The sequence below is a fragment of the Cherax quadricarinatus genome, chromosome 42 (assembly GCF_038502225.1).
Source record: "Cherax quadricarinatus isolate ZL_2023a chromosome 42, ASM3850222v1, whole genome shotgun sequence".
NCBI lineage: Eukaryota > Metazoa > Arthropoda > Malacostraca > Decapoda > Parastacidae > Cherax > Cherax quadricarinatus.
The window spans coordinates 1,508,554-1,532,462 of NC_091333.1; the positions used below are offsets into that span (position 1 = coordinate 1,508,554).

The 23,909-nt window shown below is 39.6% G+C and overlaps 1 protein-coding gene across 1 annotated transcript in view; it reads right to left on the minus strand.

Moving 5' to 3' along the window:
- LOC128695569 (uncharacterized) overlaps positions 1 to 23,909 on the minus strand; it is an 854,631-nt gene that overhangs the window by 160,204 nt on the left and 670,518 nt on the right. Inside the window, exons 17-18 of the mRNA XM_070093194.1 lie at positions 20,452 to 20,757; positions 18,464 to 18,965 (exon numbers count right to left, since the gene is read on the minus strand). Of these exons, the coding sequence (XP_069949295.1) occupies positions 18,464 to 18,965; positions 20,452 to 20,757 (808 nt within the window). The remainder of the gene's footprint in view (positions 1 to 18,463; positions 18,966 to 20,451; positions 20,758 to 23,909) is intronic.

Sequence of the window (23,909 nt, forward strand, 5' to 3'; positions counted from 1 at the left end):
TATTATATATATATATATATATATATATATATATATATATATATATATATATATATATATATATATATAAAATATATATATATATAGTTTCCTGATAAAAGTTCTCTATGTTGAAAATGGTATAAAATACCCACAAGTTATGAGTAAGACACATGTGCACGTGTGTTATTCTTCAAAGAGCTTGTGTGTTAAGCAAGTGTCTTAATTTCCCCGCTAAAGTAAGACACTTTGCAGTCGACTCGGAAAAATATTGACAAAATATCCTAGTCAAGGGTGATTTTTTTAAATGAAGAAAAAGTGACGTTACTCGTGTGATTGTATTTTTTTATATTAACACTATGTTTCTATCCAGTCAGAGGAAGAACTGTTACGAAGTTACCCGTAGTGGGAAAAATTATAACCACACCTGTGAAAGTATAAACGTGGAGTGTGTACATTTATGGTAATGAGTACACCTATGGTGGTTGTGGTGTGTACCAGGTAGCAATTGTGTACATCTGTAGTGGTGGTGTGTACACCTTGCGGTTGTGTGTATACACTAATGGGGGTGGTGTGTACGTGACAGCGTGTGAACATCTGTGGTGGCTTTGTGTGTACAATAATGGTGGATGTGTGTACGTGATAGTGTGTATATACACTGGTGGTGATGTCAACATTAACCAGGGCTCCCTCAACAGACACCACTGCTCTGAGGTTCAACGCCAAGTTCAACGTGCGCCCAGCACACAGACGTCTGTGACCTCCATAATGTCTTTGACCCCTGTCTGTGACCTCCACAACGTCTGCGACCATGACAGAAAAACCTGCCTGCAGTAATCAGTTTCATTTGCTAGGAAAGCGCTAAATCAGCTGAGGTTACACAGCGCCTGGGGAATTTACCTTATACCTAGAGGGTGTTCCAGGGGTCAACGCCCCCCGTGGGCCGGCCCATGGCCAACGCGACGGTCTGGAGTTTTGAGACTCTCTGATCGTGGGTTCTAACCCACTTTTTTTTATGGCCAAGCCTCCCGGTGGATCAGAGCCTGATCAACCAGGCTGATATTCCTAGCCGCACGCAGTCCAACGTACAAACCACAGCCCGCTAGTCAGGAACTAACTATTAGTAATCTCCCTTACGTATGATGGGAGGCTCTTGAAGAGTCTTGGACCCCTTACACTTACTGCGTTGTTTCGGCGTACTCAAGGCACCCCTGCTTTTCACTGGGGGTATACTGCACCGTACGTCGACTGCATTACTGTGTGCAGAATTAGGACCAGTCCCTCTAGGAATTTCCAGGTGTAAATTATGATATAACTTTTTCGACTGCGTTCTAATGAGTACAAGTCAAGAGACTTCAAATGTTCCCAATAATTTAGGTGCTGGACGTGCAGTGAAGGTTTTCTCCATTATTATAATCAAAAAGAAGCGCTAAACCACAAGTGCTATACAGCGCTGTGTACATTCTCCATATCCACAATTTCACCTGCTTTGTAAGGATCTGTTAGTGTACAGCTTAGAGAAAACAAGTGACTTAAAGAAGATCGTTGATTTGGCATCCATTGTTTTGAAGGTCTTTAATATCCATCCGTCCGTCCGTTATCTATTTATCCATCCGTCGTCGTAAGCTAATTTCTCATATGCGGGTTATTTGTGTATTGTTCCAGTCACGGTATTGTGACTTTGTTCTTTATAGCGACACTTATGATCCTTGAAGACAAGATCCTCTCACATTATCACTCCCGAGTCCTTTACATTTGTTTTATATTCCGCTCTAGTTTTTATTTATTTTCCATAAGGAAGTACTGAAATTTATCCTCTTTAAATATTTTTTTTCTGTGGTTCACTCGAAGTCTTGGTTTACATCCGCCTGGAGATTTACAGTGTCCTCAATATGTGACACTAAGTGGGGTGAAGGTAACGAGGAGTGAGGTGAGAGGGACAGCAGGGAGGAGTGGGGTGAGGGACAGCAGGGAGGAGTGGGGCGAGGGACAGCAGGGAGGAGTGGGTTGAGGGGTAGCAGGGAGGAGTGGGTAGAGGGGTAGCAGGGAGGAGTGGGTTGAGGGGTAGCAGGGAGGAGTGGGGTGAGGGGTAGCAGGGAGGAGTGGGGTGAGGGGTAGCAGGGAGGAGTGGGGTGAGGGGTAGCAGGGAGGAGTGGGTGACTAGTAGGTAGTAACAGTAGTAGGTAGTAACAGTAGTAGGTAGTAACAGTAGTAGGTAGTAACAGCAGTAGGTAGTAACAGCAGTAGGTAGTAGCAGTAGTAGGTAGTAGCAGTAGTAGGTAGTAACAGCAGTAGGTAGTAGCAGTAGTAGGTAGTAACAGCAGTAGGTAGTAGCAGCAGTAGGTAGTAGCAGCAGTAGGTAGTAGCAGCAGTAGGTAGTAACAGCAGTAGGTAGTAACAGCAGTAGGTAGTAACAGCAGTAGGTAGTAACAGCAGTAGGTAGTAACAGTAGTAGATAGTAACAGTAGTAGGTAGTAACAGCAGTAGGTAGTAACAGCAGTAGGTAGTAACAGCAGTAGGTAGTAACAGCAGTAGGTAGTAACAGCAGTAGGTAGTAGCAGTAGGTAGTAGCAGCAGTAGGTAGTAACAGCAGTAGGTAGTAACAGCAGTAGGTAGTAGCAGCAGTAGGCAGTAACAATAGTAAAGGATGACTGACGTACTTCTTAACAGTCAATACGTAACAGCTTGAAAAACTTGGCGGACACATTACCATGTATCCTGCCTCCTGCTACCAGGTACTATACATCACACACGTAAGTTACATAAATTACCATACATAGCAGCATGTGTGTAGAGAACCCAGGATAATCCAAAAAGTCAGACAAGAGTGGCTTATTTCCATTGGAGTCCTTGTCATAAGTATTACTTATACTTAAAAGTTAAAAACAGGTAACTTAACTATGTGATAAGTAGTTATAATGAAAGGAGATATACTAGGGGGAAGGTAAAATCAGATACTTACACTGATATTAAATACAATATCACATCATCGTACATGCTAGATATAAAGAAATCACTCTTCCCTTTCTGTAGTCATATTCATTAGGTACATTTTGGTTCTCTTTTTGAACTGGTTCATGTTATGACAAGCTTTGATGTGTGCAGGAAGTCTATTCCATTCCTCTATTGTTGTACAATAAAATGTGTCTGAAGCCTGACCACTGACTAGGTACTACAAAGTTGTTCTACTTTTCCCAAGTAATATAACTGCTGTGGTTCCCGGTCTTAACATTACCATGTATCCTGCCTCTTGCTGGTATATACTCTACAATATATTATAATCTGTCCTCCATATTCTTTTACTCTAAGTGTGAAAACGCACGATTGAAATTTCCCCACCTCATCCCCGCGCTGCCAGACATACCATCGCTTTTGAAATTTCGTTATTATCGAGTAATTGTACGGAAATATAGTTTAATATACGTTCTAACGTAACCGAGAATAACAAATATTAAAATTTCCACGAAACTTCAAGCATACAGAAATGCGCAGAGGACAACTTAGGTGACCCCGACTTCCTTAACCTTAACTGGAAAACAAGTTAATTACAGTTAATTATGTTTTAAAATGAATAATAACATGCACTATATACCTCTTTACGTCAATCAAGTTATGATTTAGTGTACGGGCTATGTTGTTTACCTCACCTCAATGTGGCGTAGTGATGACATCATGTGTCAACATGTGGCACTACTTAGGACAGCTGGCACTGCCTTGTGTGTGCCACTGAGTGCACAATAATACTAACAGCCTAGAGCGCGCCTCAGACACTCCATCGATATGACCATTATCACCTTTACCTTGAAGCTCCGCCTCTCAAGCGTATATCCTGAATCTGACTAGTCACTTTCAACACCACCAATATATACGGAGAAATACCACTAACATGTGATACTGAAAATCAACATATATTAACTTTAGACAGCTATCACCTAGAGAGCTATACAGAGCCTAAGCAATATAGAGTATGACTAACACTACAATCTATAAACTCATTATCATGTGCTGTACTTGAAAGATAACTTACTGTTAACACTCTCGGTACCAGCAGTATGCCAAAGATTCCTTACCATTCCCTGGCGGATGACAATTAAGAATCCAAGGTACAGGTGGCTGTAGTGATGGACTTTGGGTACAGTGTTAGGGTACAGCTTCCAATGAGAGATTCATTCCAAGAAATTCCCTCTTCCTTCAAAAATATAATGCGCGATTCAGAATGCAGTTGGCAGCGGCGGAATTCAGAGTGAAACTAGTGGTTCAGATAAAGATACCACATCAACAAAACGCCAAAGATTTGTTTTGCATATTAGAAGACGGCGAAAAATTCGCTTTATACTCAAGAGCAAGTAAGAATTCGCTTAAGCGCGAGTACAAGAATAATTACCTTTGCACAAAGGACTCGCTTTAATCGACTATAAAGAATTCGCTTAAACAAAGAATAACTTGCATTAGGCTTGATTACAACAAAGAATTCACTTTACACGTGGGAATACGGTAGAATTCGCTGTACAGGGACAGTAAGAAGACTTGCTAGTAGGCCAGAAAAAGTTTAGGTGCTACTGGCACTATTCTAGGTACTGGAGCTACTACTGCTCCCTACTGTGTTGACTGGACCCTCTTCGCCAGTGCTCATCCCAAACCATAACGATTTTACATCCGAGTGCCATAAGATTCTGTCTAAGTCTGACTCTCACGGCACCGCCTGCCTTAGTGATGAACGCGTGGCACTGTTTACATCCACAGGATGTTGCTATCGCTTCTCTCTCAAGTGGAAACTCAGGTGCATTTTATCCACATTTACTGATGAAACAAATATTACAATTACTTAACAGTGAATGGCTTTTATTTAACTTGCATAAACCAACTTCATATTCTAGTAATAATTTTTTTTAATTCTTATAGAAGTAGATAGTTAACTTGGCAACCCCTAACATATGTGTTGACAGGTGTTCGGGGCCACACCTGCGACAGTCCCCCATTACATTTCTAGATTTAGAAAATAGTTTCATATCGCTAGTATTTTCTTCACTGCAAATGGAGCATAGAGCGATGTCCTAGGTCCAGGATGTTTGGTGTTAACGATAGGCTACCAAAGTAGCAACCACCTGGAGCAGATGGTGATGCGCCTAACGTCTGGTTGCTAAACCCGTTTTTTTTTTTTTTTTTTTTTTTTTTTGAGGGAGTGGGGCTGAACCATGGAATTTTGCGGCACATAAATATTCTCAGCAGAATTAAAGACTTTTAGGTGTGTAGAATGATCATCCAGTGGGTGGCACTCTGTCATCCTCTAGGAATTTGAAAATCCAGGAAGCCTGCTAATGCAGTGATCTATCTCCTGTGAATTCATGCATACAGAATATAAGCACGAATGTTGGGAATTTTAATTTAATAAGTTGCACATTTTATATTTTTTCAGGTCAGATATTAATTTTTACGCTCTAATGATGACTGGACAAATCAGCATATGAGAATGCAAGATGGCTACTGATCTAATTCCGCTTAATATCAAAGCGCCGGCATCTGTTCTTTTTCAAAACTTGACAATTAAAATATTAACAGTCCTATACTTTCATTCGTGTCACAAGTCTAGGAGGATATTTAAGTTCCTCAATTTCATATTTTTTTAAGACAGTGACATTAATTTAGATTGCTTTTAGAAAGAACTAGATAATGTTCATACATCTGGAGCGTCAGGAATAATAACCATTAATATAATAATAATAATAATATTATTATTTCCACATGTATAAGGTATACAGACCATAGCTGACATCAATGACGTAATACTATATAGAAAGTCCCTTATTATCCAAAGTATTTCGGGCAAATCAAGTCAATTGTTGCCCGTCAACACCCAGGAGATAACGTTGATGAGGAACTACAACAAAAAATGGATGAAAATAAAACCATTACCATCAAAAGGACATTTACAGCACCAGATCCGAGAATAATGATGTTCAAAAAAAAGTGACAATTACTAGGAAAATGAACGGCGCCATTATGAGGTTAAATTATTGAACTTCAATTTGCATTGTCTATTCTGTAGTGCGATACATTCACTCAGATATGACCCCATGTTAACCTTCCCGCAGGTAAACATATGGAAATTAGCCGTTTGTCAAAACATCCTAGTCTTAATGTCTGTAGCAAACCAAAGGATATGTGGGTAGAGTACAGGTAACGTACATTATTAATACATTCACGGGGAGCGCTAAATCCATAAGGAGTAACAAAAAAAAGGCACAATACCGTGACTGGAACGATACACAAATAACCCGCACATAGAAGAGAGGAGCTTACGACGACGTTTCGGTCCGACTTGAACCATTTATAAAGTCACACTAACCAGAAGGAGAGCACTACTATTACCACCACTACCACCTCCTGCCTATATATACCCATCCTGCTCTGATTCTCGTTAGTGTGACTTTGTAAATGGTCCAAGTCGGACCGAAACGTCGTCGTAAGCTCTTCTCTTCTATGTGCGGTTATTTGTGTATCCATAAGGAGTCACAGTGCCAGGACGAGAGGGAGGATAATATGGAAGGCAATCAGATTTGATCTAAGGTAGGTAGAGAAACAGGTCGAGTTCATTACATCACGAACAGGTAATTATAATAATCATAATGCAGCGCTAAACCCTTAAGGGTCATATAGCAAGAGAAGGCAAGACAAGGTGCTGTCAGTGATCTGCGTACGCCGAGTGTTGCTGAGAGAGATTCGTAACTTGAGAGAATAAGCTGTTTGGGGACACCAAACGTTATGTAGCAGTAAGACTGCATTCGATAATAGTTTAGAAGACACAGCAGTGATAATACAATAATTTAAGACTTCAAGTGAGGTGCATGAATGTTTGTTAGTATCACATGGTTGTAAAGATTGTGGCAAAATGTCTTATCAACACTGCAGAAGCATTTTGATTACAAACCAGTTTCTCTGCTCCAGGTCTTATCAATTCTCGTGATGTTAAAGAACGTGAAATACGAATCAGCACCAGTGCCAACTTCAATGTCTGACAAAAAAAAATGCGAATTACCAGCCATAATTGGAATTACCAATAGGCTCCTGGTTGTCTTGAAGAGGGAGCTGGACAGATACCCAAAGTCAGTGCCGGATCAGCCGGGATGTGGTTCGTACGTTGGACTACGTGCGGCCAGCGGTAACAGCCTCGTTGATCAGGCCCTGATCCACCAGGAAGCCTGGTCATGGACCGGACCGCTGGGGCGTTGATCCCCGGAATATCCTCCAGGTAGATGCCACTGTCATAGATGTGCCAGTCTTTGAGCAGTTCCTTACCAAAGTAAGGACAGTAAAAAACCTAATTGCGAATTTTGTGAAATGTTACTAACAAAAATTTAAAGAAAGTATCAAGGTGCACGTAATCTTTGACTTGTACCACAAGTACTGTATCAAAAGTGGTACTTGATGTGATCGAGCAACTCAGGTTTCTAATATGCCTCTGGTGTCGCAGAAAAACAAGACACTTGATTTATATGGCACGTGGTGAACTTGTGACTAGCAGTCTAGTGTTTGCTAGATCATCTATACTAATAACAGAGATATGTAGCGAGTTAGTTATCAAGTATATGACTTGAAAAGCTATACATGAGGGAAGTGATGTAATCATTCCTCACCAAGTGGTATCACTGGCAATTCTCAGATGTCAAAGTATCAAAGTTATACGTGATGTCACTGATGTCTTATGTTGTTAGTGCATTACTATGCTTGGAGAGTTGATCATAAGTCAGGGACGTTCATCAGTTAACACTGGTACCACAGTTGCTAAACACAGTCATGCATCTTCACAAATGCTGTCAATTCATGAACTCACTGGTTGTGACAGACTGGCAGGTTACTGTATCATAGGTAAAACTATGACTGTAAATTTAGGCTCTTAAAGCAGGAAATGAGTTGAAAAAATTAGAACCCTCAGCAAACATAAGAGATGTTACTCACAAGTTATTCACACAAATTTTACAGGCTAAGGAGCTGTTATTTTACCTCAGCTCATTTCAAGCCCAACCCTATCTAAGGTATACTAATACCCCCCCCCCCTAGGATGCCACTCACAACAGTCGACTAACACCAAGGTACCTACTTACTGCTAGGTGAACAGGAGAAGCAAGTGTAAGGAAACATAGCCAACGTCTCCACCCATGCCGAGAATCGAACCACGGACACTCAGTATGTGAACTGAGTGCGCTGCCAACCGAGGTTATAAAATTTCGCTCTTAAGTACATGAAAAATGTGCATGTCTTATTCTAAAACTTAAAAATGCTGGGGAATTCAGTTAAAGCGACTAGACAGCTCGTTTTCATGAAGTGCTCGACTGAGCAGTCTCCACACTTGCATCCAGTGAAATGTGTGTGGAAGGACGAGCTTGCTAAGACACTGTGGTGTTCCTTTACCTCAGGATGTTCAGGTTGCACCATCACAGGTCTTGAAAATCATCTACTGCAGCTGCAGCAGTGATCAGATCTGTTCATCTCTTGGCACATTAATGTGCAGCTGCTCATCTTTCTTGCTCTATGTTTTGCAAATGTGTAGTATCTGGCAGTTGACCATGAAAATTTGGATGATGAAGACATGGAAAATTTTGTTCATTAGTATCTTAGTTATTAGTTTAATGTTAGAGAAAATGTTTAAAATCCTAAGGATGTCAAAAGAAAATTTGTGATTTGACCCTTGTTTTGTTCTCATGAAATTGCTATGGCATTTAGAGAATTTAGTCTTAAATGCGAGTGCATATATTATCTACTAATATAGAGAAAAAGGGAAGGGATGTGTACTGGTGGTAATCAACTGTTTAAAACATACAGACCATTCACAAATGATTACTGTTCAGCACACTGCATTATCTATATGAGTGGCATCTAAGTTACTTGGTACATTGTTTAATGTTCTCTGAATCTGAACCAAAATAATTTGTATTCTTTAAGAAGCCATACATATCTAGTTCACGTTCCTGCTCCTTCCTAATGCAGAAGACGCTGGGCAGGTGCGTCTTGTCTAACCACTGCTTCATGGTGAAGATGGCAGCCTTCTTGGATTTATACAGAATCATCATTCCAACATTCATATCAGTGTGAAAGCAGGTAGGCATTTGTGTCATTTAATTCGAAAATGTGACTTCTTTATAAGAAAACATGTTAGCAATAAATGTGAATAAATTACAAAGCATCCATCATGATCTATACCTCTTAATATTCATGGATATCACTGGCCACCTTGGCAGCCATCTTGGATTTCACAAATTTCTGAAGTGTGGCATCCGATGGTTTATCAGTGTAGACACTTCCGAGGTTCGGTGTCAGTTAAGAACAAGTGTGCCCAAGGCAATATGCTACAGTATTTTGCATTCATGTTAGGATACTGTAGACAAAAACACTCAATAACCAAGAAAATAACTCAGCACAAATATCGTAATTATTACGTTCACGTGAAGCTCTTAACCTGTAGGGGTCACACAACGCCTGAGGAATGAGAGGTAATCAAGCATGATCTAAGAGCCTTAATTCCTCGGATCAGCAACCCCTAACTCACAAATATCATGGGAAGAGTTTCAGTCACAGACATTAGTGGTGGAGACAGCTACGTGTTCACTCGTGTCTTAGAAATCATATATTTGTTTACCTCTGAGTATTACCACAGCTCGCTTCAAGGTGAAGGTGCCTTGATACTTATGAAGGGCTCTTTATGCAAGGTACTGGAGCAACCTAAATTCAAGTTATAGTCACATTTATGTAAATACTATTAGTCCTTAAGATCTCTCAACTCATTGTTATTATTACAATGTATTAAAAAAAAAAGGTTGGTATAAACCTTGGTAACTGATACCGATAAATTGGTTTAAAAAGGCACTTCAGCAAACCCTACGATATATTTCGGTCCTGGGACCTTGATCACGGTTCCAGGACAAATATGTCCTTGTGTTTGCTCAAGTGTCTTTTTAAACTTCACTCATAGTGAGAGAATGGGTTGCTTAACAATGACATGTTAATTTCAGTCAATGAATACTATCTTGAGGACGATCAGGGCTGGTGACAACATGGTCTCTCCTCCTGGAGGCTAAGACTGACAGAAGGTTGAAGATATGACGAGGCTTATATCAAAAACCCTATTGTTCACGTTCCACACTGCAGATGTCAGCACTATTGTTCACGTTCCACACTGCAATGTCAGCACTACTGTTCACGTTCCACACTGCAGATGTCAGCACTACTGTTTACGTTCCACACTGCAGATGTCAGTACTATTGTTCACGTTCCACACTGCAGATGTCAGCACTACTGTTCACGTTCCACACTGCAGATGTCAGCACTACTGTTCACGTTCCACACTGCAGATGTCAGCACTATTGTTCACGTTCCACACTGCAGATGTCAGCACTATTGTTCACGTTCCACACTGCAGATGTCAGCACTACTGTTCACGTTCCACACTGCAGATGTCAGCACTACTGTTCACGTTCCACACTGCAGATGTCAGCACTATTGTTCACGTTCCACACTGCAGATGTCAGCACTATTGTTCACGTTTCACTCTGGCGCTATCAACACTGAACCAACTAGAATATAACCAGAAACTTGTAATGGTGGTCGAAGCGGCAAATTTTGTTCCGATCATTAATCCATATTGTTAGCAACGCAGGATAATCCAATAATGCCAGTACGTCATCGAGGACTGTCAACTTTATTTCCATTAGGGTCCTTTAATCCTCTTCCCCAGGAAGCTACCCACACCATTCGCTTAACACCCAGATACCTACCTACTGCTAGGCGAACAGGAGCAGCAGATGTAAGAAACATGTCCAACACTTCATACATGTCAGGGAGCGATCCCTAGTCCCTCAGTGCGCGAGTTGTGGAAAGCTGGCATTGTATTGAAAAATTAAATGCGGTGCAAACTCCTCCCTGAGGAATGCCCAGTTCAATGTTTTAAGTTACAATTCTATGCCCTGATCTAGTGAATTATGATACTAATGTCGATAGAAGAAGCAGTAAACCTGTAGGATCATACAGCACCTCTGAAATGATTGAGAGAATCAGGTTTCGAATTCCTTGGATCAAGAGCCCTTCACCAGCATCAAGGCCTTTAAAGGGTTGGTTTAGCAGCAATGATATTTGCCTATATCCATTCTAGCAATATCACTTAAGATATTGGTTACCAGAATATATCAGAAACACGGCTGGAACAAGTGTACAAGCCTTCAAGAGGAAACTGGACAAGTATCTTCACTAGGTGCCAGATCAACCAGGCTGTAATGGATATGTGGAGCAGCGAGCCACCGGTAGCAACTGCCTGGTTGACCAGGCTACTACCAGATGAGCCTGTCCCATGGCCCGGCTCCGAGAGTAGTGAAACTCTCGAAACTCTTCAAAGGTATATCAAAGATAGCATGAAAGATGGTATTGTGTTGTTGCTGTGCAGGGTGATGAAGGTGCACTAGTTATCTATGTTGAAAAAGGTATGAAAAAAACCGACACGTTGATGATTAAGACATGTGTAAAAGTTTGGTATCTTTACTATTGAAACGTTTTGCATACATAGTAGGCTTCGTCAGTCAAATACAAAGGCAGCAGATATAATCAGTCCACCAACCTTGGTTGATGGACTGATTACATCATTACTTCACTACTACATCTGCTGCCTCTGTATTTGACTGACGAAGCCTACTGTGTAGGCAAAAAAGTTTCAACAGTAAACATACTCAACTATTGCACGTGTGTCTTACAGTTATTTATGATATATATTACACTAACTGCATCATGCAATTAGGGGAACAGGCATGTTGTATTTCTTTAGTGGAGACAGTTTAGAATTATCATCTCAAAAGTTTGGCACATGAAACTAGGGAGACATACTGGACAACACAATTTGTTGGTTGGATTGTGTAGTAGAAAAGTTAAGACTGTTGAGTTCGGGAGCACTCCAATTACATAGCTCATGGTGAACAGTGAAGAGATTGCATGTTATTAGAGTAATCTGAATATAAGTGACACTATTCTCACCAAGAAATGTAGTTACCTTTTGTTAGTGCATAATTAAGTCCCAATTTGGTGTAGGGTTATGTTGCATGTAGTAGATTAGGATACAAAATCTATTGTGTCAGCAGCATTGCAGAGGGGAAAATTTTTGCTTTCCAACCTCCTGGCCAGTCTCACCACAGGATCTGTGGTCCTCCAAAATTAACCCACCGGAAAATGATTACATAACCCCAGGTGCAGACAGTGAGAAAGAATTGTCGTGGATGACATGACTAAGGGCAGTTTGTGGCACCACTTCACTCATAACATATGGAGTGGACTAGGGAGGTAGGCTCCAGGACCCATGGTTGGTTGAAAATGGAGAGATCAAGAGGGAATGGACACTCAGGGTGTAATGCTTGTATACCTGGTGTACAAAAAAATTAAAGCTTTTCAGACATGGGCTGATGTTAAGAGTATAACACTGCTGTGATAGATAGGACTAATAACACACTTCTTTTGAAAGTGCATCTTCTGACCCTGTCTCTGAAACTTACAGCATCAGTAGTGCTAAGCAAGAATGAATACAGGGTTGGATTGACCTGTCTACTAGCCAACAACAGATTATTGGCATATTAAGTATCTTATGGGGTTATAGGACACAAAATGAATTTATGTAACTAAGCAGCAGTTAGACTCATTATTAGAAGTACATCCCTAATTATATTATACTACTGGGGGACACAACTGCCTTAATTCTATCATGAGAATTGATCACTATTATGTAGAGGCGCCAAATGAGTCAACCCAGTATTTTAATATAAAATGGGTTCTGTTTAAAACACAAAATTAAAATAAGTAGATTATAAAGACTGCATTTTAAAAGTAAAAGGTATGGGAATGGGAGAAAAAAAAATATTATAGTAGTTAAGGAATTGTGCATGGTGATGTTCTGTTGTTGTGACATAACAGCAGGAGAAAGCTTTACTCAGTGAAAAAAATGGTTATAAAAATCATAATTTTTAAAGGGGTGGACCGGTAAGCCAGAGGAAGGCCTTGGTCAGATGACCAAAAGCTCCAGCTGTGGGTTATCATATGACTAAGACCCACATCAAGAAACACTAGTCCTGTTTCTTGACAAACCTAACCTTTACTCACTTCCCTTTTGCTGTGCATACAAACTGGGAGGAACTCCACCTCTGGGCAAACTGAGTTGCTCAGGAGGTAAGACTTGTAACCAAAATTTAATGCAACATTACCAAAGTGGCTACAGTGTGTCAAAACACTGGATAAGGCCACCGGAGAGAAAAAGGTGATACGTGGGGGACAAGATACTGTCTTTGTCGTCGCATCTGATACCTGTATTTTGTGTGCTGTGACCATGTCCCCCTCTAGGCTTTTGTATCTGCAAAAACTTCAAGTATCTTCTGTGTCTGATTGTGCGTATACTTTTGAAGAGTTTCTCAACTCTCTGAGCCTGGCCATGGGCCAGGCTCATCTGGTGCTTGCCTGGTCAACCAGGCTCTTGCTGCTGGAGGCCCACTGCCCCCACATATCCATCACAGCCTGGCTGATCTGGCACCTGGTGAAGATATTTGTCCAGTTTCCTTTTGAAGGCTTCTACACTCGTTTCAGCAGTGTTCCCGATATCTTCTGGTAAGATGTTGAATAATCTGGGACCCCGGATGTTGATAAAGTGTTCCCTTATTGTCCCCACTGCATCCCTGCTCCTCACTGGGTTTATTTTACACTTCCTCCCATATCTCTCACTCATGTATGTTGTTATGGCAGTGTGCAGATTTGGGACCAGGCCCTCGAGTGCCTTCCAGGTATATATTATCATGTATCTCTCTCTCCTCCGCTCAAATGGTGCCAGTAGTTTAGGTGCTTTACTGGCTCAATGTGAGCAGCTAACGATCTTTGTATTTGTTCCAGCTCCGAAATTTCTCCTGCTTTGAACAGGGCCGTCAGCACTGAGCAATATTCTAAGTGAGGGAGCACTAGTGATTTGAAGAGTGTCACCATTGGCATTATTTCCCTTGCTTTGAAAGTTCTCAATACCCACCCCGTCATCTTCCTGGCTGTCGTGATCTTTATCTTGTTATGGTCTTTAAAAGAAAGGTCAACCGACATCATAATTCCCAGGTCTTTTACATGTTCTTTACGTTCTATTTGGCGACTCTTGAGTTTTGCATATACGTAGTGTTCCTTCTGAGTCCTTCATTCTTTCCATACCTAAGCATATTTTAAATTGCTTCAGTGTCCCCAACCAAACACTTTATGTAATTTGCTGTGATGATACAAAAGTTAAGGAACCCATAATGCATAACTATACAGCTACTTCAGCCCTCAGATTATTATAATAATATTCATGAGGAAACACTAAACCCGCAAGGGTCATATGACACCTGGGGAATGGGAGGTAGATAATTACGTTTGACCCAAGGAAGGAAAGGGTAGCTCCAATTTTTTTCTGATTAATTTAATCAGAGATCATAATTGGCAATAAGGGTGCAGCCCTCAGACAGCTTCCCTACAAGGATTAACCACAGGACACCTTCAAATAACCTTGTCTAAAACTGATTTTCTAGCCTGTTCTATACCCCTGTAACCTTCATAACACAGTATTTGCATAACAGTAATCTTCCAGTGGTTACAGAACCAAAACCTTGGAAGGGTGATCTGTTGAGTAAACCTGACCTCCCTCCTTCCCATCCTCAAGATGTGGGCAGCAAAACAAAGGAAAATTCCTAGGTCAGTTCCTAGACAGCAACTTAAAATTCAACACATTACAAAAAAAAGTATCCAAATCAGTTGGCCTCCTCTCCAAGATACATTACCATGTACATACCTCAAACAGCATTACTTACGTTCTAATACTCTTTAATCTACCCCTATCTCACCTATGCTATTTGTGCCTGGATATCAACTAAGCAAATCAACTTAAGCCAAAAATAACAAAAATGAATGACCACCCAGTCCACTGAAAGGACAATACAATTCTCTACTCTTCCAAAGCCTAAACCTTTGAATATACATAAAATTCACTTACACATTTTTTTAACACATTAGCTGTCTCCCAATAAGGCAAGGTGACCAAAAAAAGAAACACTTTCACTGTCATACACACACAATCACTGTCTTTGCAGAGGTGCTCAGATATGACAGTTTAGATGTCACTCCAAACAGCCAATATCCCAAACAACTCTTAAAGTACAGGCATTGTACTTCCTACCTCCAGGACTCAAGTCTGGCTAACTGGTTTTCTTGAAGCCCTTCACAAAATATTACCCTGCTCACACTCCTGCAGCTCGTCAGGTCCCAAAAACCATTCGTTTCCATTCTAACACACTAACAAATGCCTGTTGCATGTCCAAGCCACTTCCACACAAAACCTCTTTTACCCCCTCCATTCCTGAAACTCCTTGATAGTTGCATCAGAACTCTCAGACATAATACTAGACGCAAAAATCTCTGATATTTCCTGTGTCTTGCTCAATCTTTCCAAGAACTCAATATGCATAAAAGGACCTAAAATCTAGAAAAAACTACCTGAAAATTCAAGTACGTATATATCTATCTGCCAGCAACTTCAAATCTGTTAAAAAACACCTCCTTTCCTGAATGTGATCCTAACTGAATTTATTATACTGAACAATTCTTTCATCCTGTATTGTCCCTGCCCTTGCTTATCATTCCTTCAGCTCGTGTACCTAGCTTCATCCTTGATATATCATTATTTATATTAATCAGTGACCATGAAAGCATCAGTTAAATAAATTTCACATACATGCTAAAAATCAAATTTGTTTTAGAATTTGATTTTTTCTTTGATTTTTTTTTTTTTTCAACATTTTATGATATTTAAAGCCTTCCCCCAGATTGAAATCCTAGCATAAGCTCCTCACACCTTGAGAATGAAACACTGGATATGCCACTGAAAATGGATAAAGTAAAGTCCTTGAACTTCAAGGATTATAGAATAAATTAAAACACTCTTTTCAACATTATCATGTGTTACAGTGTATTGTAAAATACCCCTGAATACAAAAAAAATATTCTGCTCAGAGTGAGTTTTGGAGGCAATTTTATACTTTACTTTTTAAAAAAAAAATGCTGTACATATCTTCAAAAATCCCTGCACAATTCTGCATAAAACAGAAGTTGTATGACCTCTTTTAATATATATCTGCAAATATAAAATCATCACCAAGTCTAATAATAATAATCAGGAAAAAATTTACCGTGCTATGTCCTTATCGTACAATGTCCTTACTTGGACCATTTACATCTTTACACGCTTTCCCCTCCTAGTTGCTCAGAAAAACAACAAATAATGACACACAATCCAAATAATCATAAAATATGTGGTAAAAAAAATGCTAAACAGCCCCCTCCCTAAGACTTACTTAGTCCCCTCATTAAGACTCCAAGTTGGAACGGAATGATGTCTTGTCCTCTCACTAACGATGCCTTTGACAAAAGTAACATATAGATATGCAATTAGCATAGTAAACAAAAGCTATGCATAAATATGCACTAGTAATACCCTACAACTTCCAATATTAACTTCAAGTTATGTGTAAGGAGCACTAGAGACTAAACTGGCATCACTGCAAGACCACAACTACACTAACATCGAGCTTTGAAACTGCAATTGAAAGTCCGCTAGTTCCATCACCAGTACTTCTTATATAATTTCTTACTTTTCAATATAGCAAGATTCTCATTTCAATACAAATTTAACCTGAGGATGAAAAACCACCCTAACCAGAGATGTGTAACAAACAGTGAAGGCTAAGGCTCTGTAGCTCTATAACCTCCTCAAGGGAGGTTCCTCAATGCAGGCAAGGGGCTTTAGATACAAAGAACTGTACCTGCTTTTCTTTAATCTGGCTGCCTCCCATCCTCACATGCTTAATGACCCTTGGGAGTTTAATGCTTAACAATAATAATTATGACAAAAACAATGATAATAATAATAGTATTAATGATAATTATAATAATAATAATAAAAAACAAGAAAAGAATAAGGTGACGAGAGTAACAAAGTTCAAGCAGTGACTGAATATCAGATTGGAGGGGGTATGGAGGAAATGAATTTATTTTAATATTTGGGGGTAGGCATGTCAGCAGATAGGTCAACGAAACACTAGGTGAATTGTAGAATAGATGAGGGAAAAAAAGGTGGGTGGTTTGCTGAGGCTTCTGCAGAAAGTTTATCTACGGAGGCAAAACAAGGAATGTACCAGAGTACACCTTTATAAGAGTGTGAGGAATGGGTTTTGAATGCTGCAGTGAGGAGATGGCTGGAGGCAGTAGAAATGTTATGTATGGGAGCAATGTGAAGTGTGAATATTACGCTGAGAATTTGGAGCATGGAAATTCCAAGACAATATGGGGATCTACAAGGATATAATTCAGAGGGCTGAGAAAGGGTTGCTGAGGTGGTTTGGGCATATGGGAAAGGGGGTGGAAAGGGATAGGATGATGAACAGGGTATATACATCTGGGGAGGAAGGTAGGTGGATGGTTCAAACATCATGTAGACTTTTATTGCAACCATGGAAACTATGGAGCAATTCACAACTAACCCACAAACTGGCAATAAAACTAAAACAACATTTCAGTCTGTCTTGGACCAATATTAAATTACACTTTGATAATAGTCCAGGATGGATCGAAATGTCATAATTTCATTTGAGAATTTAAATCCTGTAGATCTTCAGTTAATATGCACAGTATCGGTATTCATAAATTTAGCATTCGATAAGCAATTATTTATGGTATAGTTTCATGATGTCCCGCAAAAAAAAAAAAAATATATTACTGTACTCAAATAATTTGCAGATCTCAGCAGCCAGTACGAGTTATTATAAATATATAACAGTAAACCAATATCATAATTATATGCCATATAAGTAATGTATATGGCATATGGGAATCGGCCAGTGTGCTAATAATAAAAAAAAAAAAAACGTAATGTACAGCACTAAACAAACTAATGATTGTTCCACTGTTTATTGCAACAAACATTTTCCTTTGAATATGGTGATCACAAGTGTTATTTGCTGACATGGTACAGAGTGTGCCTCTAGGAATGCAAGCCCCAAACTTTCTTCTATACTGCTGAAGCATCTCATTAATATCCACTGTACTTACAAAGTTGATTCATCTGGTGAGACCGATGCCCCTGTTCTCTCTCACTTACATAAAAAAAAATCCTTCAATATAAAAAAGTTTCTCCAGCTACCATACCCACTTAATCTCCTTATTATTATTTACTCGACATATTTAACCACAACAAAACAAATACGAGCTTGCACATTACCAAACATTAAAGATTTCGATGTTTGTTAAGATTGCAAAAGTTGCATATACTTTCTTTTCTTACCTTCCACCTGTTTAAACAATTGTAGCAAGAGCTTGCATTTTCAGTCACCACCTTCCACATGTTTAAGAACAATTTTATATACACCAAATTGTTGCAAGTCAGAAATAATATATCAATACTCACCGCTCGTCGTACCTCCTAGAGTGGGCATTCCTACGTCTCACAACTGCCTCATTCTTGATATTTTTGTGTTCATTTTCAGAGGTTGACGATGAAGAGTTTGTTGTAGCTGCTAGAGATGACACAGTTGTTGCTGTTGTAGTCACCATGGTTGTCATGTTAGAGGAGACCTTGGTGCAAGACGAGAATTCTCTAATGTTAATCGTTTGTGTTTCGTCCTTCCCTTTCTCTTCCCTCTCTCTGCTTCTTTCCTTTGATCGGATTGGTTCAATCTGTCTCAAGGCTTCACCAAGGTCATCTTTGGACTTGATTGGTTCAACTTGTCTTAATGCTTCTGCAAGATCTGCCCGGTGATGTTCAGTCTTAAAGGGATCAACCTTATGTGGGGTATCACTCTTGTGAGAGTCATCCTTATGTCGAATAGGATCAATGTCTCGGATGGATTCTGCTATATCGCATTCTGGTCCTTGTGGAGTGTTGTTAGCTGTAGTAAGTGTCACATCATCTGTTATAAAAGAAAAAAAGCTCACTAAGCATTTTGTTTTTTTACTGGATCAGATATTTCTCATCAAGATAGAATGATCTCAACAGTGGAAACACATTCACCAACACTATTATTAGTAATATTATTACACTGATGGAGGAGTGCTAAACCCATAGGGGTCCCTGTTCTTCTAGTCTTCCCCAAACTCCGAAAGAAAATTGATTACTCATCTTCTCCCATTATATTTCTACTGTAACTAAGTAGCTTCCTGTATCTTCACCATCTCAATCACTCAAGATAGTGCAATGGACAAGTGAAGTAGCAACATCAACACTCGCAGCAAGAGGCATTCTCGAGCTTTCCCAGTGCTCGGGCTTCGGCCCAAAGCTGGGGTGTTGCTCCAAAAAAGAATCCTGTAGTGCTTGCTGCCTTTGCACGTCCTGACATCATCTGCTGCTATGTAGCTGCCATACCCTTCGAGCCCAGTGTGGGCAGCGTTTGTGGCAGCTCGAGTTGCCTAGCTTCTCCCTCCGAGCCCCGTGGGAGCAGGGAATGGAGCTAGGCCTGGGGACAGCTCGTCTCAGAAGACAAGGAGGTACATGTACTTGTACCTCCTCCCATGGCAGACATTGGTCTGAGACACTCCCACGAAAGGGAGCCAAGGCCAGGCTACCTCTTGGAAAAGGCCTGGGCCAGGCCATTATACCAGCGAATCTATTACCTATCTCAATCACTCCATGAAACTGAAGATCATTGAATCAGTTTGAAATAATAAGGCATACTTTTGAAATTGTACTGTTTGCTCATTAGCTACCTTTCTTATTGTGCATATAATTGTAGTTAACTGTACATATTAGAAATACTACTTAAATCTATGCTAAAGAGTAATAATAATAAATAAATAAATAAAGTATATCAAGAACCAATTTCCTTTAACATGTTGTAGCAGCTTGTACATAAGTTACAACTCTACTGATTGCTGTAGAAAAAGTCAAGCTTAAAAGTTTTCCCTCTATATACATAACATATTAAAATTACTCTCTCTACACCCAAAACAGTCTCGAAAGAGGTAGTGTAGCTACAGTACATCTCTGTAAAAGCAGTGTAGCTGCCAGTTACACCAACTCCACCACACATTTCTGCAAGTTGTCAATTTAAAAGTCAACCATCAAGAACATCTTAAATTTATGGTAGATGAAATAAACTGATCAAGTTCATTTCATTGTATACAAGCTACAAGTGATTTTTACAGGCAAAGTATTCTGGAATATTTTCCCAGGAATGCATATTCATTTCTGAGTTTAAGATGAAACTGGTTGCATTTAACACATTTTTCTGATAATTGTTTTTATGGAACTTATCTCCATCATCAAGCAAGGGATTATTGTCTGTATTGTTACAAAGTTTATGTTGTGTAGAAAAATCCCAGTGAACAGCAAAAAAAATAAGAACTTCAGAAAACAAAAAAAATTTAAGCCTAAAGAATATACAATGCCAATACTCATACCTGATGATGAATCTGAAGAATGATCTGGTTCTAGGCTCTCAGATTCAGGTTTCAGTATAGATTTAATTTCTTTGGAGTCTTCTAAGCTTGAATCCTTTTTCAGTACGCCCCTAAGCAGTTTGGCCTCATGTTCTGGAGATCCAATCGAAGGTGGTAATGGACTGTCAGATTTCAGGATTCCCCTTGGATGTTCTGACTCTGAGAAGGAGGCACGACGAGAGTCGGAAGACGAGTGCTTAAGGATAGATCGAGGGCTGTCACGCTGGGCCTCACGTGATCCTCCAGAACCATCACGTTTCAAGATACCTGAAAATGACAAACTAGAATTATTACCCTGCAGTCACTTATCTTATGGTAAAAGTAACTTTCAAATACTATATAAAAGGTTACTGTATTTTTAATTTACTTATGCTCATGCACATGCATTAGCTTGGGACTTGTACCTCCAGAAAATAAAGAAGCTAAAGAGTAAATATTCATAGTGCCACATTATTGGCTGTTACTACAACTATTTTTGCTTTTTACCAAGGTGAGGCAACCCAGAGAAGGAAACATCATCACCAGTCATCAAATAGCAGCCTTGCCAGAAGTGTGCAAACATCACAATTCAAATGACTTCGATCCTCAACATAACACACATCCTTCAAAGTACAGATGCCATATTTCTCACCTCCAGTACATGGTCTTAGCTAACTCATTACAGTTATGGTAGTGTAGAGATTTACTGGCTCACAAGTGTGCAGATCCACGGAAATTCTAATAGGAGAGGCTTAGGAGTGGCAATCTGGTTCAAAAGGTGGGCTAGGGGACTTGTTTTAGAGCTGCATTATTATTGTATTAGTAGCAGTACTGATTTGGACTACAACCCTTCTAGCCACATTTCCCTTTGTGACATCACTGTATAGTATCAATGATATACAGGCCAGTAGATGCATACACCAGACAAACAATCACACAAACACACATGGATATAGACCTGAATGCATTCTGACTCATCCATGAATATACATACTTAATGTACCTCCCTCTTCAGGATTCAAAGACATAACAAAATAAAAGAAATTAATTAACAAATGAAACAAGCCATCTCATATCTTCCCATGAACCTGGTTTGAGTTAGTGGACTTGGACACAGGTTCTGTGCTTTGATACTCTTGAGAAAAGGTTTCAACAAGTTCTTGTTATCAGATCATATCTTCCTTGTATTGTGATTATTACTACAGTAGTCACTGGGAAGTGCCAGGTCCATAAGGGTCATACAGAGCCTGGGAAATGGGAGTAATCAGAATTGATGTAAGGGGAAGGATAGCTCCAATTCCTCGGATCAAGGGCTCACCAGCATCAAGGTACCTGCCATCCCCCTCAACTGAAGGGCACAAGATATGAAACACCCTTAACACTCCAAGTGTATGAATGGATGAAAGTAATGTATGTAGAAACTTGATAAGTAAAATATACAAAAATATGGTTTATAATAATCATGGGCACTAATACTGCAGGTGTCATACAGTGCCTGGGAAAGTGGGAAGCAATCATGTTTGATCCGAGGAAGGGAAGGATAACTCCAATTCTCTGGATTAAGAGCCCTTCCTCCACATCATGACATCCCACAGAATGGCAAAAAATATGGAATGAACCTACCATAACAATGTGAAAATGATGCTTAGTCTAAATGATAAATATTTATAATATAACCTGTAATTTATTAATATGGAACTTTACGACACCAAAATTTACGGGCTATGTAGATTTTTCTCGAAAAAACTGAAAAAGTCAGCATCATGAATAAATCCAGATCTATTTATACCGAGTTTCTTGAGTTACTTGTGCTTATAGAAAGTAAAGTACAACACTTGGGTTATCTTCATTGCTGGCTCTTGATCTTGGGAACCGGATCTGTGCTCCAGTTCCCTGAATCGAGCCTGAATACCTTCCATCCCCCCCACAGGTGCTTTATAATCCCTACGGGTTTAGCGCTCCCCATGATTATAATTTACTACAGCATATTGTTTACCAGTTTTAATGATACCTTTGGTTAATTATTTGTCACCATTGTTTATCTACACTGTGTGCATGATGAAACAATGTAAATTTAGTTTTAACTTTCGTAATGATGACTAAAACCTAACTGAACATTATGTATCTTTCACAATATTTTATGACAGGGAGCCTAACTTGTGTAAAATGCAAAGAAAATCTGGCCCCATGTTATTACTACTCCTAAAATTCTAAGACTGACAACTTCAATTGTTCAAGCAATATTGGGAATATCTCGCTAATTTCATTCTTACCATATACACAGTAAAGGAGCTTAGGAATCATTGTTACACATTAATATTCACACAGGAATATATATTAATTCCTATTTTAGTGATTAAGTATTGTTAATGATAGTGTACAGGTGAACAGCAATTTCAATAAAGTGACTTGAAGTCAAATTAACTAACGTAACTATGGAATGTGATGTCCAGCCTATGGTGTGTCCATACCTTCTAGGAACACCGAGATGAGGAAGGCAAACCCTGCCGTGAGGGAGATCCATATTAACAACCACAATGAGAGCAAACCAAAGGTGGCCATACTTGCCCTCCCCTCACTACACACTGTTCCTCGCAACAATGATAGCAAGCCACACTAATGCCCTCACACCATGATAAGATAACGACGAAAATAATCTTCAAACGGGAAACATATACATTTAAAAAAAAAAACTTTCGCTTTTGCAATATACATCTTTTAGATGAATTTGGTATAGCATGTGATAAAGTACATGGGGTAGGAGGCTCAAATTCCTGTTATTTTAACGAGTTTAAAGACTGCACATGGGTATCTTGATGTCCAGGAGGCCGTTCCTTTCCTACGGTTTGATAATGATGAGAGGTTATGTACTTGTTATATAAACAAGCGTGGTCATGGCTTCCTTGGTCCCAGTTAAGTAGTCGGGTAATTTCAGCTAACACATCAATGATCTCCATGACAGGATGTTCCGGTGACTTTCTAGTTTTGCCAGCGACATGACTAAATGTACTACATCATAAAAGAAATATTAATTATCTACGTGGAATCCAACAGGAACCTCGTCTGTTTTTTCTGGAATCTCTGTTAAAGGTTTTTCTCTAAATTAGCGAGGTGAGCCACAATGATAGACCTCACCTTTATATCCAGATATGGAGGAGTTTCCATCCATTTGCAGTTTTTGAAGTTATTGTACTGGCGTAGGAACGCACTAAGAAAATATATATAGCACTATCACTATTACCATGCTGAGCCGGGTCACCCCAGCGAGACAGGTCACTCCTGGATTGTTAGGTAAAAAGACACACATGCAACTAATGTTATATTTGTAAGTCATATTGTACACGTCTTTAACAACGTCGGTAATTCTATCAACACTATTACACGCTCCTGGATCACCCATGTGAGTCAGGTCATCCCTGACCTTAGACTGGGTTAACCAC